The following is a 14734-nucleotide window of genomic DNA, read 5'->3' on the forward strand; positions in this document are numbered from 1 at the left end:
TGTGCATGTGAGGCAAGCACTCTACCAACTGAGCTATATCCCCAGCTCGTCCTTAGACTTGAGAGGAAGGAAGTAAGATACTGAGAAGTAGAGTAACTTGTATATCATTAATATCTTTTGTGTGTGTGTATGTGTGTGTGTGTGTGTGTGCGCGCGCATGTGCGCGCGCGCCATGGATTGAATCCAGAGGTGCTTAACCACACTCCCAACTCTTTTTATTTTCAAAAGGGTTTCACAAAGTTGCTTAGGGCCTTATTAAGTTGCTGAGACTGGTCTTGAACATGTGATCCTCCTGCTGCAGCCTCCCAAGTACTGCAGATAGATAGATAGATAGATGGGAAACCTTGGAGCTGGACCAGATGTGCACCTGGTTATGTAGTCACACACATTGAGAATTCTCTGCTTCACAGTTATATTTCAAATGGGAAAGGCCCATTCAAGGCAAGTCCAGTATGAAATTCCTAAAGTTTAAGACCCTGTCATTGGGGTGAGACAGCTGCTCTGTCTGGCAGCAGGATCCTGGGTAGATCTGGGCCTAAGTTTCTTTCTTGGAAGTCCTAGATGGAGGTACTGGCTGACTTAGTTTCTGAGAAGGGCTGTCTTCTTGGTCTACAGACCTCACTCCATCCTCAAAAGGCCTTTCCCTGGTGTGTGCATGGGAGGTGAGACAGAAGGAAAGAGCAAGCTTGCTGATATCTCTTCTAAGGACACTAACTCTGTTGGGCCAGGGGTCCATCCATCCTTATGACCTCAAGTAAATTTTTTTTTCTTTTTTCTTTTTTTAGAAAGAGAGAGAGAGAGAGAGAGAGAGAGAGAGAGAGAGAATTTTTAATATATATATTTTTTTTAGTTTTCGGCCTACACAACATCTTTGGTTTTTTTTCGTATGTGGTGCTGAGGATCGAACCCGGGCCTCACACATGCCAGGCGAGCGCGCTATCGCTTGAGCCACATCCCAGCCCCTCATTTAACTTTTTTTTTTTTTAAAGAGAGAGTGAGAGAGGGAGAGAGAGAGAGAATTTTTTAATATTTATTTTTTAGTTTTCGGCGGACACAACATCTTTGTTTGTATGTGGTGCTGAGGATCGAACCCGGGCCGCACGCATGCCAGGCAAGCGCGCTACTGCTTGAGCCACATCCCCAGCCCCTCATTTAACTTTGATTACCTCCATTTGTGCCTTGTCTCCAGACGAAGTCACATTAGGGATTAGAGCTTCAGCACATAAATTTGGGGAGGACATAGACATTTAGACTATAGCATTAAAATTAATGCATGGAAAATACATGCATCTCATCCCAACAGCACCATCTCCTCAGTTTTTTTGTAGTACTGGGGATTGAACCTAGGGCACTCTACCACTGAGCTATATCCCCAGTCCTTTCTTTTTTCTTTTTTTTTAATTTGAGACCGTCTTGCTAAGCTGCTGAGTAGTTGGCATTGTAGGCGTGCACTACCGTCCTGACTCTTGTCTTCATGAGCTCTCTCCAGAATCCCCCTTCACATCTATATTTCCACTGAACAGTCCCCTTCATGGCCATCTTAGGCATTTTTAAGCATGTACTTCAAAATGTCTCCACCTTCTGTCCTTCACCCAGCTCCCAACTACTTCTGCTTTTTTAGTAGCAGTCCCCCCTTTTCAGTACTATTATCTATTAGTCTGTGAGATTACTATAACAAAATGCCCAATCAGGACCTCACCCTCATAATCTCATTTAACCTTAAATACATCCCGATAGGCCCTGTGTCCGGTGTGGATAGGGGTTAGGGCTTCAACCTAGGTACATGGGGGAAGACACAAACATCCAGTCCATAATAACCATCTTTGATAAATTTCCTCCCAGAGGAAGCAAACTGAGGAGTGAAGGGTGTGGGGGGTTGGGTGCTTTCAGGGCTGGGGGGCAGTCTTGGCTGTTGTAGGTCAGGCTGTCTGGTGTCCATCTCCCCAGTCTCTCTGAACCCAGGCTCCAGACTCACTGTGTGGCCCAGGGCAACTTTCCTAGTCTCTTGGACTATTTTCCTGCTCAGGGTTGTTGTTGTGAGACCTAAATAAATCTCAGTTGGTTAGTGTTCACTTTTTTCTGCACTTTTCATTCAAAATCTACCTTAAAAGAGGAAGCCTATAGTCCTTGTCCCACCTACAAATCCTGCATATATATAGTCTTCTCTGCTAATCTCTTGACTTTCCCATTTCCCATGTTCTCCACTGACTACTCCTATCTCCACAGTCTCCTTGCTCTTTAAATACATCAATCAGGTGCCTACCTCAGGACCCTTGTACCATTGTTCCCTGTCTAGAACACTTCCCCCCTGGATGTTCAAAGGCCAAAGTGGCCATCCCTGATCACCCAGCAATTGTAGCATCCTGTCAATCTCATTTTTTCTTTGTTGTGTGTCCTTGCTGTAGTACATTGTATATTTGTCCTGTGTGTCTTTCACCAGAACATATGTTCTTAAAGAGGCATTGTCAACTTTGTAAATTGATAAATCCCCAGCCCTCTGAGGACATTTAAGGTAATCCTTAGTGCTTATTCCATGCCAGGAGTACACGGCTGGATGGATTGATGGACGCCTCCACTGAAGCTCTTTGTCCTATCGTAGCTGTCCCACTGGTTAGCTTCTAGGGAAGGGATTTAGTGCCCAGATGAGGGCCGGAAGTGCCTGCTTGTGTTTAACAAGTGGATGGGATGATGTGGGTTCCCTCACTTGCCCTGGCTCACGCAGGTTACTATCCTCATGGCCCCTAGTGATTTTTCTTCCAGGCAGTGTGCTTTATTCCTGTCTGTCCTCTGTCCCAGAGTCTGGTACTTTACAGGTGCTTGGCACTCACAGTTGTATTTGGGAGTCAGAAGTATCATATTTTTATGTAGGAGACTCCCTCCAAATCACACCATGGAGACATCTGCCTTCTGGGGTCAGGGGACAGGCAGTCAAAGAAACACAGGCTTGGTGTCAGGAGAATTTGTGAGATGTTCTGCTTCCCCCTGTGCCTTTGAGGAAGGACAGCATTAGAGTCTACTGAGCTGAAACCACTTGTTCCACAGTGGCCCCATGGCTGGCTACATATCTTGTGATCTCTTTGAGATTTACTTTCCTCATCTATCAAATGTGGACCCAGCCCCCAGGGTCTTCAGTCAGACCTGAATGAAACATGGGACAGGACAGCAATTTCATAAACTCACATGTAGCTCACTAGTTGGTCTCCATTCTCTGATACCAACAAACCAAATCCTATTAACCCTTCAAAGCCCAATTCAGATTTTCCCCATTTGGAGAACTTCTAATTAGTGACTTATCCTAGTCTATGGTTGTGGAAGTCTGGTTTTGGGTAGAGCTGTTCAGGTACCTGTTCATGGCCAGGCAAGCTGTGGTGCACACCTGTATTTCCAGCAATTCAAGAGGCTGAGTGTTAGAAAACCCTTTCTTTATAGCTTCCCAGTTTTACTTACTTTTGGTAGGTCTGACACAAATGTATATCTCCAGTTACATTAAAAGAATTATTACCTTTTCTTCCAAATGCCTATGTAGGACTGTGGTTTTGGTTATACTCTCCTTTCAGGTATTTAAGATCAAGTTGGTCAAAACTAACCTTTTTTGGGGGCTGGGATTGTGGTTCAATGGTAGAGTGCTCACCTAGTACATGCAAGGCCCTGGGTTCGATCCTCAGCACCATATAAATAAATAAAATAAAGATATTGTGTCCCACTATAACTAAAAAAATAAATAAATATTAAAAAAAAAAAAACTAACCTTTTTTCTTATCTATTGTTAAGAGTGAACTGAGATTCCTTAGAGATCACTCTTGGGAACCTGTGTGAAGCCTCTTGACTTCTTTTCTTGTCTTCCTCTATCAGTTGTGGCATCTGCCAGGAGGCGTCAGGGTCTTTCTGACTATGTGTGGCTTCCCTTGGAAGCATCAGGAACATTTCCTTCTCCAGTGACCCTCCTCTTTGCAGAATGTGCACTGGTTGGCTTCCTGTTTTCTAGGGTCCTCTTGATCTCCCTGATTGGCAGATGGGATGACTCATGGGAGTTGAAAGGCCCAGAGAGGGGTCCTGTCATTCACTGGATCTTGGCTGACCCCAGAGGGCAAAAGCCAAATATTGGCTGTTTTTCTCCTTGGCCCTTTTACTTTTCTTACTTTAGTCTCCAATTTTTGGTTTGAAACATCCAGCAGGCCAGTTTTACCAGTCTTAAAGTGGGAGTCCCATGGGTGATGGCTTATTTTAAAATATACTCAGGTTGTACCATTAGAAGGAATGCTTTTTTAAAAAAATTTTTTAACATTCATTTTTTAGTTGTCAGCGAACACAACATCTTTGTTTGTATGTGGTGCTGAGGATCAAACCTGGGTCGCATGCATGCTAAGCGAGCGCGCTACCGCTTGAGCCACATCCCCAGTCCCAATTTTACCTTCTTTTAAAATCTGATAATGTTACATGTCTTTTATAATTTACCCAAACCTTTACTTAGTTTTTGTATTACATCCCTGGATTATTTTGAGATTTTAGTAATCTTTACAATAAAAATCTATCTTTTTAACACAACTTTAAATAAACTTAAATTTAGCTTACTTTGGAGGCATCCTAACATGGAGTAGGGTGAGAGGCAGATTTACCTCAGGTAAGGTGGGGCCTTGACAAATAACACAATACAAGATTACATCTGAAACATGAATCAAACAAAAATTGAGAGTTCTTAACTTTCTTTATGTGTGGAAAAAAGTGGCAAAATGTTTCCATCTTTCATATTGTTAACCTTTAAATAAAATAGGCTGTCCTTGTTACTTGCCAAAAATATATTTAGGGCTGGGGATGTGGCTCTAGCGGTAGCGCGCTCGTCTGGCATGTGTGCGGCCTGGGTTCGATCCTCAGCACCACATACACATACAAAGATGTTGTGTCCGCCGAAAACTAGAAAATAAATATTGAAAAATTCTCTCTCTCTCTCTCTCTCTCTCTCTCTCTCTCTCTCTTTAAAAAAAAAAAAATATATATATATATATATATATATATATATATTTAAATTTTCAGACTGGTATAAAGAGTAACACAAAATTTATATATCACTTATTGATGATAAGCTATTTTTACTCAATTACAATTACAAAATATTAAATATCAAATAAATCCTCAGCTAAACTTGTTATTTCTACTTAAGTCTGAGAGAGACTATAGCTACAGATAATTTTAGTTTGGAGAACACCAGCCTGGTAAAATGTTCTCCTAAGCTTTATATTTTACTTGAAGGGCATGACTACATTGATGTCCTTATTAACCAAGTTTAATTGGTTAAATCCATAGGTAGGGTTATAACCTAAAATAAAAGTTGTTTGTTTAACTGAAGTTGAACAAACTCTAATTCCTTTGAGCCTTAGCTTCCCTAAGTAATAAAACCTAACAGACACAAGAAAATTATCTTTTTTTTTTTTTTGGCGATGCTGGGGATTGAAGCCAGGGCCTTGTGCATGCAAGGCAAGCACTCTACCAACTGAGCTATATCCCCAGCCCAAGAAAATTATCTTGATAGGTAAGAGCAGAAGAATGCTCAGACTTTGCTTTCTCTTCATACATAGAAATTCGAATAACTAACTAAAAGTGCTACTTAGTCACATATGCAAACTTTTTGAGATGTACCTTTCCTAAACTCCTGCAGCTCAGACATTCAACAACTGGTTTACATCCTTAGTTTTGTGCTCTTTCACCTTGGACTTAGGAACAAGAATATTTTAAAAATGCTTTCTCGGGCTGGGGATGTGGCTCAAGTGGTAGCGCGCTCGCCTGGCATGCATGGGGCGCTGGGTTCGATCCTCAGCACCACATAAAAATAAAAAATGAGGATGTTATGTCCACCAAAAACTAAATGTTGAAAGATTCTCTCTCTTTCTCTTTAAAAAAAAAAATGCTTTCTCATCCAGAAACATTTCTTTAACCTTGTAATTTTAAAAAATATATTTTTACATCTGTAACTCTTTTAGAGTTGAAATTCATGAAGTCCTCGGCTGCCAGCAGTTTTCTTCTCTGTCCCCTCCAAGAAGATAGGAGCAGCGGGGAGGTGGAGGTGGAGGTGGACCTAAGTGAAAGTTACAGAAAATTTAGATTCAAAGATTAATAGGGCACAGTCAATTAGAAAATCCTGGGCTAAGCCAATAGCTTTGGTACCTTCCCAATGCCTGTACAACATAGATTCCAATCATTAGCCCAACACTTAAAGTGTCTGTTCCGTATGGACTCTGATCAATGTCTTTACCTAGAAGCTCGAGGTCCCCAGACCAGTACACCTGAGTTGAAAAGGATTTCAACACATCATGAGACTCTGTCTCTTCAGTAAATGAGTGATGTTTACAGTGGCGCACACCTGTAATCCCAGCAGGTTGGGAGGCTGAGGCAGGAGGATTGTGAGTTCTAAGTCAGCCTCAGGAATTTAGAGAGGCCTGTCTCTAAATAAAATATAAAAGTGGCTGCGGGGGGATGGGGGTGTGGCTCAGTGGTAGAGTGCTTGCCTAACATGCATGAGGCACTGGGTTCAATCCTCAGCACCACATAAAAACAAATAAAGTCCATTATCAACTAAAAAAAAAGTCTTAAAAAAGAGGGGGTGTTGGGGCTGTGGCTCAGTGGTTAATCGCCCCGGGGTTCAATCCCTGGTACCAAAAAAAAAAAAAAAAAAAAAAGGAAAAGGAAATGACCTACTTTACTCTTTATAGTACTTTAATCAAAACAGAGCTGAAACTTTTTGTGTGCATATAAAATTACATCTATTAGAATTTTAATTCTTAGTAACCTTAGAAGGTTAAAACCTAGAAACGAGCAATCTTTTCTAAAATTTTTTATAGCTGTAGATGGACACAATACCTTTATTTTATTTATTTATTTTTATGTGGTGCTGAGGATCAAACCCAGTGTTTCCCACGTGCTAGGCAAGTGCTCTACCACTGAGCTACAACCCCAGCCTGGTTTAGCCATTTTAAAGGATCTTTATTCACTCTTAGCCAACCAGATTGACCCTTTTTGTTAAAGTTTTATGTAAGTCAGGCCTGCAGAGGCCTCTGCCCTTCTGCAGCTCCCCAACCAGTGCCAGGAGATTCTGTGGTGACTTCCAGAGCAAGGAGGGAGGGAACTTAATGTGTAGGATGGGAAGGAGCATGGAAGAACTGAGAGCAGAGGCTAGGAGGCAGGAAGAGTACCAAGTCCTGTGGTGGCTGAGGCCTGGAGCACAGGCCAGAGGGATGAGGGACTTATTTGGTAGACAGGGAAGCTGAGGACAGAGAGAATGACCAAGCAGCCAGGGCCATTGCTACTGCCTCCTCCTATCAGGACACGGTCTGTGTGTCTAACCCAAGGAGCACATGCAGAGTGTTTTGCAAGAGGGAGGACTAGTGTTGTGACATATTTCCCCACTATTGTTGCACCTGTCACCTTGTGAACTCTCATGCCAGTCAGTTCCCCCTCTGGACACTGAGGTCCAAAGTCACACAGTGTGAATGCTGGGATCACACCCAGGCCCGTCCGAGTCCAGAGCCTTCACCCACAACGCCTCAAGGACAGTCAGACACGTATTAGGCACGTGTCAGATGTCATAAATGGCAAGCACTGACTTCTCTGCCAGATGAATAGCTCCCTGGGGGCAGTGACTGTGTCACAATCACCACTGGCATACCCAAACCTACTCAGCCTGGGCCTCGCATGCACTGCACCTCGTGGTGAGGACTGGGCAGCCACAGGTGTGCTGGGGAGGGAGGAAGAAAGCTGCCCCACAGGTCCGGAGGCCTTCCCTGGCTGACCCACACAGCCTGCTGGGCACGAGAGAGATGAGCACCCTGGCTGTCTGAATCAGGGGTCATCAGTGGTGTGTGGAGGGGCTGCTGGGGGTCATGAGAGGAAGCATCTCCTGGGTTCAAATGGGGCCTGAACCACCTTCAGCTCTTGGGTAAGGGAGGAGAAATGACACCTGGCTCATGGCATTGTTGAGATTCTTGTTCCAAGTGCAGGACCCAGTGTGGGTGGTCACTGATATAATCATTGCTCCTCATTTTGCATTTTCTATGTTGCTTCTCACTGGGAGCAGCACAGACTGCTTAGTTGGATGGTAAAATAAGGTTGTTCCTGTGGCCTTGAGGTTATGCTGGGAAGCACTGTTCCCCAAGCCATGTGTGGTGGTCTCCACACAGCCTCCATCACAGAGGACAGCATGCATGCTCGGAGCCCAGGACCCACAGGGATGCAGGGTGACAGCTGGTCTGCTTCAGATGATCCCTGTAGACCCTGAGATTAGCCTCACCCTTGAGACCCCCTTCCCAGCTGTAAAGTGGGACCAGCAGAGTGAGAGAGTGCCCACTTATGGCCTGCACGATGGGGTGGGGGGCGACAGTGACCAGGCCCCTGCCTCAGACTGATGTGCTGTGCTCTCTTCCCCAGAGACTGATGGAGAGGCAGAAACGGAAGGCGGACATCGAGAAGGGGCTTCAGTTCATTCAGTAAGTGTGCGGCAGGTGGTGGGCAGGGCAGGTCCTCAGGAAGCCACACCCTCTCCTGCTCTCCTGTTTCCTGCTGGCTGAACCCCTGCGGGTCAGGCTCCTGTTATATTGGAGTGTGGAGAGGTGGGTGAGCTGGGAAGGGGCTGGCCAGGCAGAGGCCACAACTCCACAGGTACGAGGTCCCTGTGCCTTGCTACCTGCCGGTCTTGTCCGGTATATTACTCCGCCCTCACCCTCCACATTACACACACACACACACACACACACACACACACACACACCGTGAATTCTCTTACACACCTGCATGCATCTTCCAACAAATCGATAGTCCCTATTTTTTGAGCTCTTACTGTCTCTCTGTGCTGGGCCCTGTGTATCTCTCCATCATCTTTTTAATCTTCACAACAGCCCAATAAAGTAGGTCACTTTATTTCCATTTTGCAGATGAGAAAGTTGAGGCTTTGCTGTGTGTGGTAGACATACCCAGTGGCTTGGGAGGCTGAGGCAGTAGGATTGCAAGTTCAAGGCCATCCCAGCAACGGCAAGGCACTAAACAACTTAGTGAGACGCTATCTCTAAATAAAATACAAAATAGGGGCTGGGGATGTGGCTCAGTGGTCAAGTGCCCTTAAGTTCAATCCCCAGCTCCTCACTGCCAAAAAGAAAAAGAAAGAAAAAAGAAAAAGAAAGAAAGAAAGCTGAGGCTTAGAGAGGGTAAAAAACTTATTTAAGGACACACAGTTATTGAGTGACAGCGTTCAAAGCCAGGTCTGGCTGACTTCAAAACCTATGTTTTTCCATTAAATGTCCCCAACACCCAAGTGCCATTGTAGTTTTTTCATTTTTTTCTTTGTATGCAAAGTATTTTTACTAACCTTTTTCTTTTGTCTCCATTAAATAGATCCTCAGGGGCATATTTATTATGACAATAATGAAGCGTATTCGGGGCCCCTCACTTGCATGGGCCTTTCCTGAGGCCTTGGAGACACTCACACCCAAGCAATTCTATGTTCAAAATTTCCTGTTCTTTTTCTTAAGTAGAGTTCCCTGTGAAACTGGAATTTGCCTCTGTAAACCCTTATAGACTCCCGGGTTTTGTTCCCTCACCTGAATTTACAAAGTACTCCCTACCTTTTCTTACCCACGTTGGCACCACAAACTAGGCCCCTTTTCAAATAGTCACTCCATGTTGCTCTCATACAGTGAGGTTTATGTCGACACCATGCATCACTTCTCCTAGCTTCTTCCCCAGGGGACCCTTTGTGTCTCACCGCCTCGGGCCATTGGTAATGCATCCTGCAGCTGAGGGGCTCAGGCTGTCCTCACACTTTAGCATCAGAGGAGCTGCCTCTGCTTTACTCATCACCTAGGCAGGTCTTGCATTTGGGGAAGCAGCTGTTTGATTTTCAAGAAGTGCTCAGATTTATTCAGAGTCTGGTGTGGCGAACAAGGTGAGCTTTGCAACTACTGTTTTTCATCTTGTAAACCAGGCGTAGTGGCACACACCTATGACCCCACAACTTGGGAGGCTGAGGCAAGAAGATAGCAAGTTCAAGGGCAGCCTCAAGAATGTAGTGAGATCCTATTTCAAATTTTAAAAAAATAGAGAGGGCAGAGGATGTAGCTCAGTGATCGCGCCCCTGGGTTCAACCTCAGAATCCTGTGCCTTTAACCTCAGTCACTGATTTCTGCAGAGCTTATCCGTGTCCCAGTTCTCTGCTTCCTGTATGGTTTCCTGTCCCCTCTTGGCCTCTTGAGGCATGGCTTACAGGCCACACAGCAGGACCTGCTCCTGTTACAGGCTGTCCCACTGGCTTCGCCCCACTCTCTGTCAGTTTTCACACATATGTATTCCATGTGTTTAGCAAGGGGCCTAAGGTAGATTTCCCACCTTCTGTGTGAGCCCCTGTGCTATTCCCTCCTCCAGGCCTTGAGCTGCAGCCCTGGGCCCTGCCTTGGCCAGACTGCTGTTTCTCCTCTTGCCCTTTCCAGGGTGGGAGCCTCCTATGCCCACCTTGGCTCTGCCACCCATGTAACATGGAAAGACTTGGAACCTGTGCTCTCTTATTAGGAGAGGGCTGGTTTCAGGCAGAGGACAGCCCCTGAGCCAGACCCACTGCTGGCACTGGTCTACTCTTTCTCAGCATCTATATCTGGGAGAGCCTGGCTGTTGGGCCCTGGGGAAAATGCAAGTCCTTCCATCAGAGTCCACCAACCTGCATGCTATCCCCTCACCCCAGCCCACAAAGTACTGAGGTCCAAGTTGGAGGGGCCCTCTCCTGGTATGACCTGATGCTTGTAGTTCTAGCTCTGGGGCCTCCATGAGTCTGAGACCCCTGGGCTCACACAGACCTGTGTCCCTCTCTTTATCTGCTAGGTCAACACTACCCCTAAAGCAAGAAGAGTATGAGGTGAGTGTCAGCTGCTGGGTTGGATGAAGGTGAAGGGCAAGCCCATCCAGGGAAGGGGGTTGGGGGCTGGGGCCAGGGCTGCATGGAGAAGAGCCCCTGAGCTCCCTGTGCACCCTGCCCTGACAGGCCTTCCTGCTCAAGCTGGTGCAGAATCTGTTTGCTGAGGGCAATGACCTGTTTCGAGAGAAGGACTATAAGCAGGCCCTGGTGCAGTACATGGAGGGGCTGAACGTGGCTGACTACGCTGCCTCTGACCAGGTGGCCCTGCCCCAGGAGCTGCTGTGCAAGCTGCATGTGAACAGGGCTGCCTGCTACTTCACCATGGTGAGTCCGACTCCCCTGCCCTCTCTCTCGCCCCCGGATGCCCCCTCTAGGTAGTCCTGCACCCAGTGAGTACGAAGGCCTGGGGCTGGCCTCCTTTGTCTCCTCCTGTCTGACTCTTACTCGCTATTCCTGAGGCTCTCAGTCCCAGCTGCACAACAGACTCACCTGGAGAACTTTAAAAAACAGATAAGCCAGGTGGCCTATAGTTCCAGCTACTCCGGAGGCTGAGACAGGAGGATTGCTTGAGCCCAGGGATTCAGGATCAGCCTATGCAAACTCAGGCAAGACCCCATCTCCAAAAAAAAAAAAAAAAAGGAATATGGATGAAAAATAAAAAGTTCTTAAAACATGGTACTGATGCCCTAGCCCTGCCCCAAATGAATTGAATTAGAATCTCGAGGTGACATTGGACATTGGTGGGAGTCTAACCTGCCCCACTTCTCCCTCCCAGCCTCCTCGCTCTCCCCAAGCTCCCCCTTAGAGCTCCAGCCTCCTCCTCTTCCCTATCCCACTCCTACTCGGGCTCAGCTGCTGTTCAGGTCCTGTGGGAAAGCTCTGCTGCGGACATGCAGAGGGTCCAGGGAGACCTCTGCAATCCAGCCAGCTTTTCTAGATCAGTGAATCTCTGGATGCCTAAGGATTTGGCCCTCCGCACGCTTCTTTGCGCAGAGCTGCCCTAGAATTTCACTTCTCAGAGGGGCCACTCTTCTGCACTTGATGATTTAAACTGAAGACAGATGTGCAAATATGTGGGGGAGGACCAGGCTCAGCACTGTACAACCTGCAGCCGTCCCTGCAGTGTCCTGCCAGTGCCCACTGCAGCCTGCCAGCTGCACACACAAATGTCCCTACTCATTGTCTGAATGTGGCCTTTTCCCTGGGACCTCTCAAGCCCTGCTCCTGAGCCCAGCCCTGCCCCTGCTCCTGCTCTGCAGGGAAGGGACGCTGTTGTTCAGCCCTAGATGGGGTTAGGAGCCTGGGACAGAGTGCGCAGGTGCTGACTAGTGGGCCCCCCACTCCTCTCCCACAGGGCCTGTATGAGAAAGCACTGGAGGACAGCGAGAAGGCGCTGCTCCTGGATAGCGAGAGCATCCGGGCGCTGTTCCGCAAGGCGCGCGCCCTCAATGAGCTAGGACGCCACAAGGAGGCCTACGAGTGCAGCAGCCGGTGCTCCCTGGCCCTGCCACACGTGAGTCCCGACTCCAAAGCCTCTGCTCTGGCCCTCAGGTAGGCCAAGCTTCCACATCTTACTGAGCCTCGGTTTCCTCTGTGACATGGAGTTGCAGACACTGATAGGAATGCTGGCCATCATCTCTGAGCTCTGATTACGTGCCAGGCACTACGAAAACTGCATTGTGGGTATTAACTCACCAAATCCACGCAACAACCCTGTGAAGAAGATGCTCTTATGGTCCTCCCACTTATTATTATTTTTTTTTTTACTGGGAATTGAACTGAAGGCACTTTAGCACTGAACTACATTCCCAGTCCTTTTTACTGTTTGAGACAGGGTTTTGCTAAGTAGCTTATTATACCTGTTTTAAAGGTGAAGGGACAGAGAGAGACACAGAAAGAAAGGATCATTCCTGAATTCACAACAACCAATGGGGGGCTGAGCTGAGATTTGGACCCTAGAAGTCTGTGGGTTGTGTTTTTTTTTTCTGTTTGTTTGTTTTTGTTTTTTTTTTAATTTAAAAATTTTTTTGTTATAGAGGGACACAATATCTTTATTTTGTTTGTTTATTTTTATGTGGTGCTGAGGTTCAGACCCCGTGCCTCACATGTGCGAGGCAAGCGCTCTGTTGCTGAGCCACAACCCCAGCCCCAGCAGTCTGGTTTTTGAGTTTGTGCTTTTGACCTCTACTGTGTAGAGGGCTGTGATGACTAGAGGGGTGCCTTTTGTGCTGGGTCCTGGTTGTCAGCACCCAGGAAAGCAGCAATGGGAAATGGCCAGTAACAAGCCTGTGAGATGGCCTCACCCACAGCCAGCTGGACACATGTCCCCTCCCCACTCATCCATTAACAGTATACAGGCATAGATCTATGTGCTTCAAGGACTCACAGTCCACTGGTGACAAATTAAAATAGCACTGGGGTCTAGGCCGGGTTCTGCCTTGTCTCCCAGGGTGCCCTTGGACAGAGCATTTTTTTTTTTTCTTGTTTTTTGGTACTAGGGATTGAACCCAGGGGCACTTAACAACTGAACTACAATCCCAGCCCATTTTTGTGTTTTATTTAGAGTCAGGTCTCACTAAATTACTTAGGACCTCATTAAGTTGCTGAGGCTGGCTTTGAACTCATGATCCTCCTGTCTCAGCTTTCCGAGCTGCTGGGACTACAGATGGGCACCATCACGCCCAGCTGGACATTGCTTGCCACACCTCTGTATCAATATAATGCCTTTCGTACTTTATCCCTGACATAGTGACTGTTGAAAAGCTTAGAAAATGGAAGATGCTGCCCAGGAAGGGGGAAAGAGCAGGAAAGCTCCCTGAAAGAGGTGGGGTGTGAGCAGGGCCTGAAGAAGGCAGGCAGTGTACATGGTGGGAGAGGATGACAGTGCTGGATGGGTGGCTGGGGTTGGGTTTATTCTTGGGTCTTCCACTCTTAGCTGTGTCTTCTTGGCCATGACTTAGCCTCCAGAAGCCTCGGTTTTACACCCCTGTAAAATGGGACTAGGAACATATAATGCATCATAGGGATGTGCTGAGGCTAGAATTAGCAGATCATACACCAGGACATCTACTGTTGTAGACCAGGAGATGTTATTATACATAATGCTTCCCTGATTCTGCTTAGTTCACTATTAAGAATGTTTCTTAGGCTGGGGATGTAGCTCAGTGGAAGAGTGTTTGCCTAGTTTGTGTCAGGCCCTGGTCTCAATCCCAGTACTGCAAAAGAAAAAAAGAATGTTTCTTTGTGACAATAATCCCCTGATCCCCATAGCATTTTTTTTAATTTTTATTTTATTTTATTTTATTTAGAGAGAGAGAGAAAGAGAGAGAATTTTAATATTTATTTTTTAGTTCTTGGTGAACACAACATCTTTGTTTTTGTATGTGGTGCTGAGGATCGAACCCGGGCCAGATGCATGCCAGGCGAGCGTGCTACCACTTGAACCACATCCCCAGCACCCCCCCACCCATAGCATTTTGTAGTGTCTATAGCAGACCCACAGCTAGGTCTTGTGGGGAGCTCACTTCTGACAGGGGCAGGGCAGGTCCAACCTACAGATAAAGAAGCCCCAGTGAGGGTTAGGAGATTGCCTACAGAAGTACCCCAACCTGGGATTCTTTATTTTGCATTAGGGAATTCCCCCCTTTTATGGTATTTACTGGGCAAATACTGAGCCCTTGTATCATGATGGGCATTGGGACTAGAGGTGGCTCAGATCCAGGACTTGACCACCAGGAGCTTGTCAGCAAGACAAGGAAAGGGGGAAGCACACACAGTGACACAGCATCCCTGGTCCTGCTGTGGCCTAGAGCACAGTGCATAGTAACCCATTTCTTTATTGACTGATTG

General features: G+C 46.5%; 1 protein-coding gene across 2 annotated transcripts in view; it reads left to right on the plus strand.

Moving 5' to 3' along the window:
* The window catches only part of Zc3h7b (zinc finger CCCH-type containing 7B), a 60782-nt gene that overhangs the window by 21292 nt on the left and 24756 nt on the right, over positions 1 to 14734 (plus strand). For both annotated transcript variants that reach the window (XM_076855222.2, XM_076855224.2), the window contains exons 2-5: positions 8416 to 8474; positions 10852 to 10885; positions 11012 to 11209; positions 12240 to 12398. In XM_076855222.2, the coding sequence (XP_076711337.1) occupies positions 8422 to 8474; positions 10852 to 10885; positions 11012 to 11209; positions 12240 to 12398 (444 nt within the window). In that variant the 5' untranslated portion in view covers positions 8416 to 8421. The remainder of the gene's footprint in view (positions 1 to 8415; positions 8475 to 10851; positions 10886 to 11011; positions 11210 to 12239; positions 12399 to 14734) is intronic.

Source organism: Callospermophilus lateralis, chromosome 4 (genome assembly GCF_048772815.1).
Source record: "Callospermophilus lateralis isolate mCalLat2 chromosome 4, mCalLat2.hap1, whole genome shotgun sequence".
Taxonomy (NCBI): Eukaryota; Metazoa; Chordata; class Mammalia; order Rodentia; family Sciuridae; genus Callospermophilus; species Callospermophilus lateralis.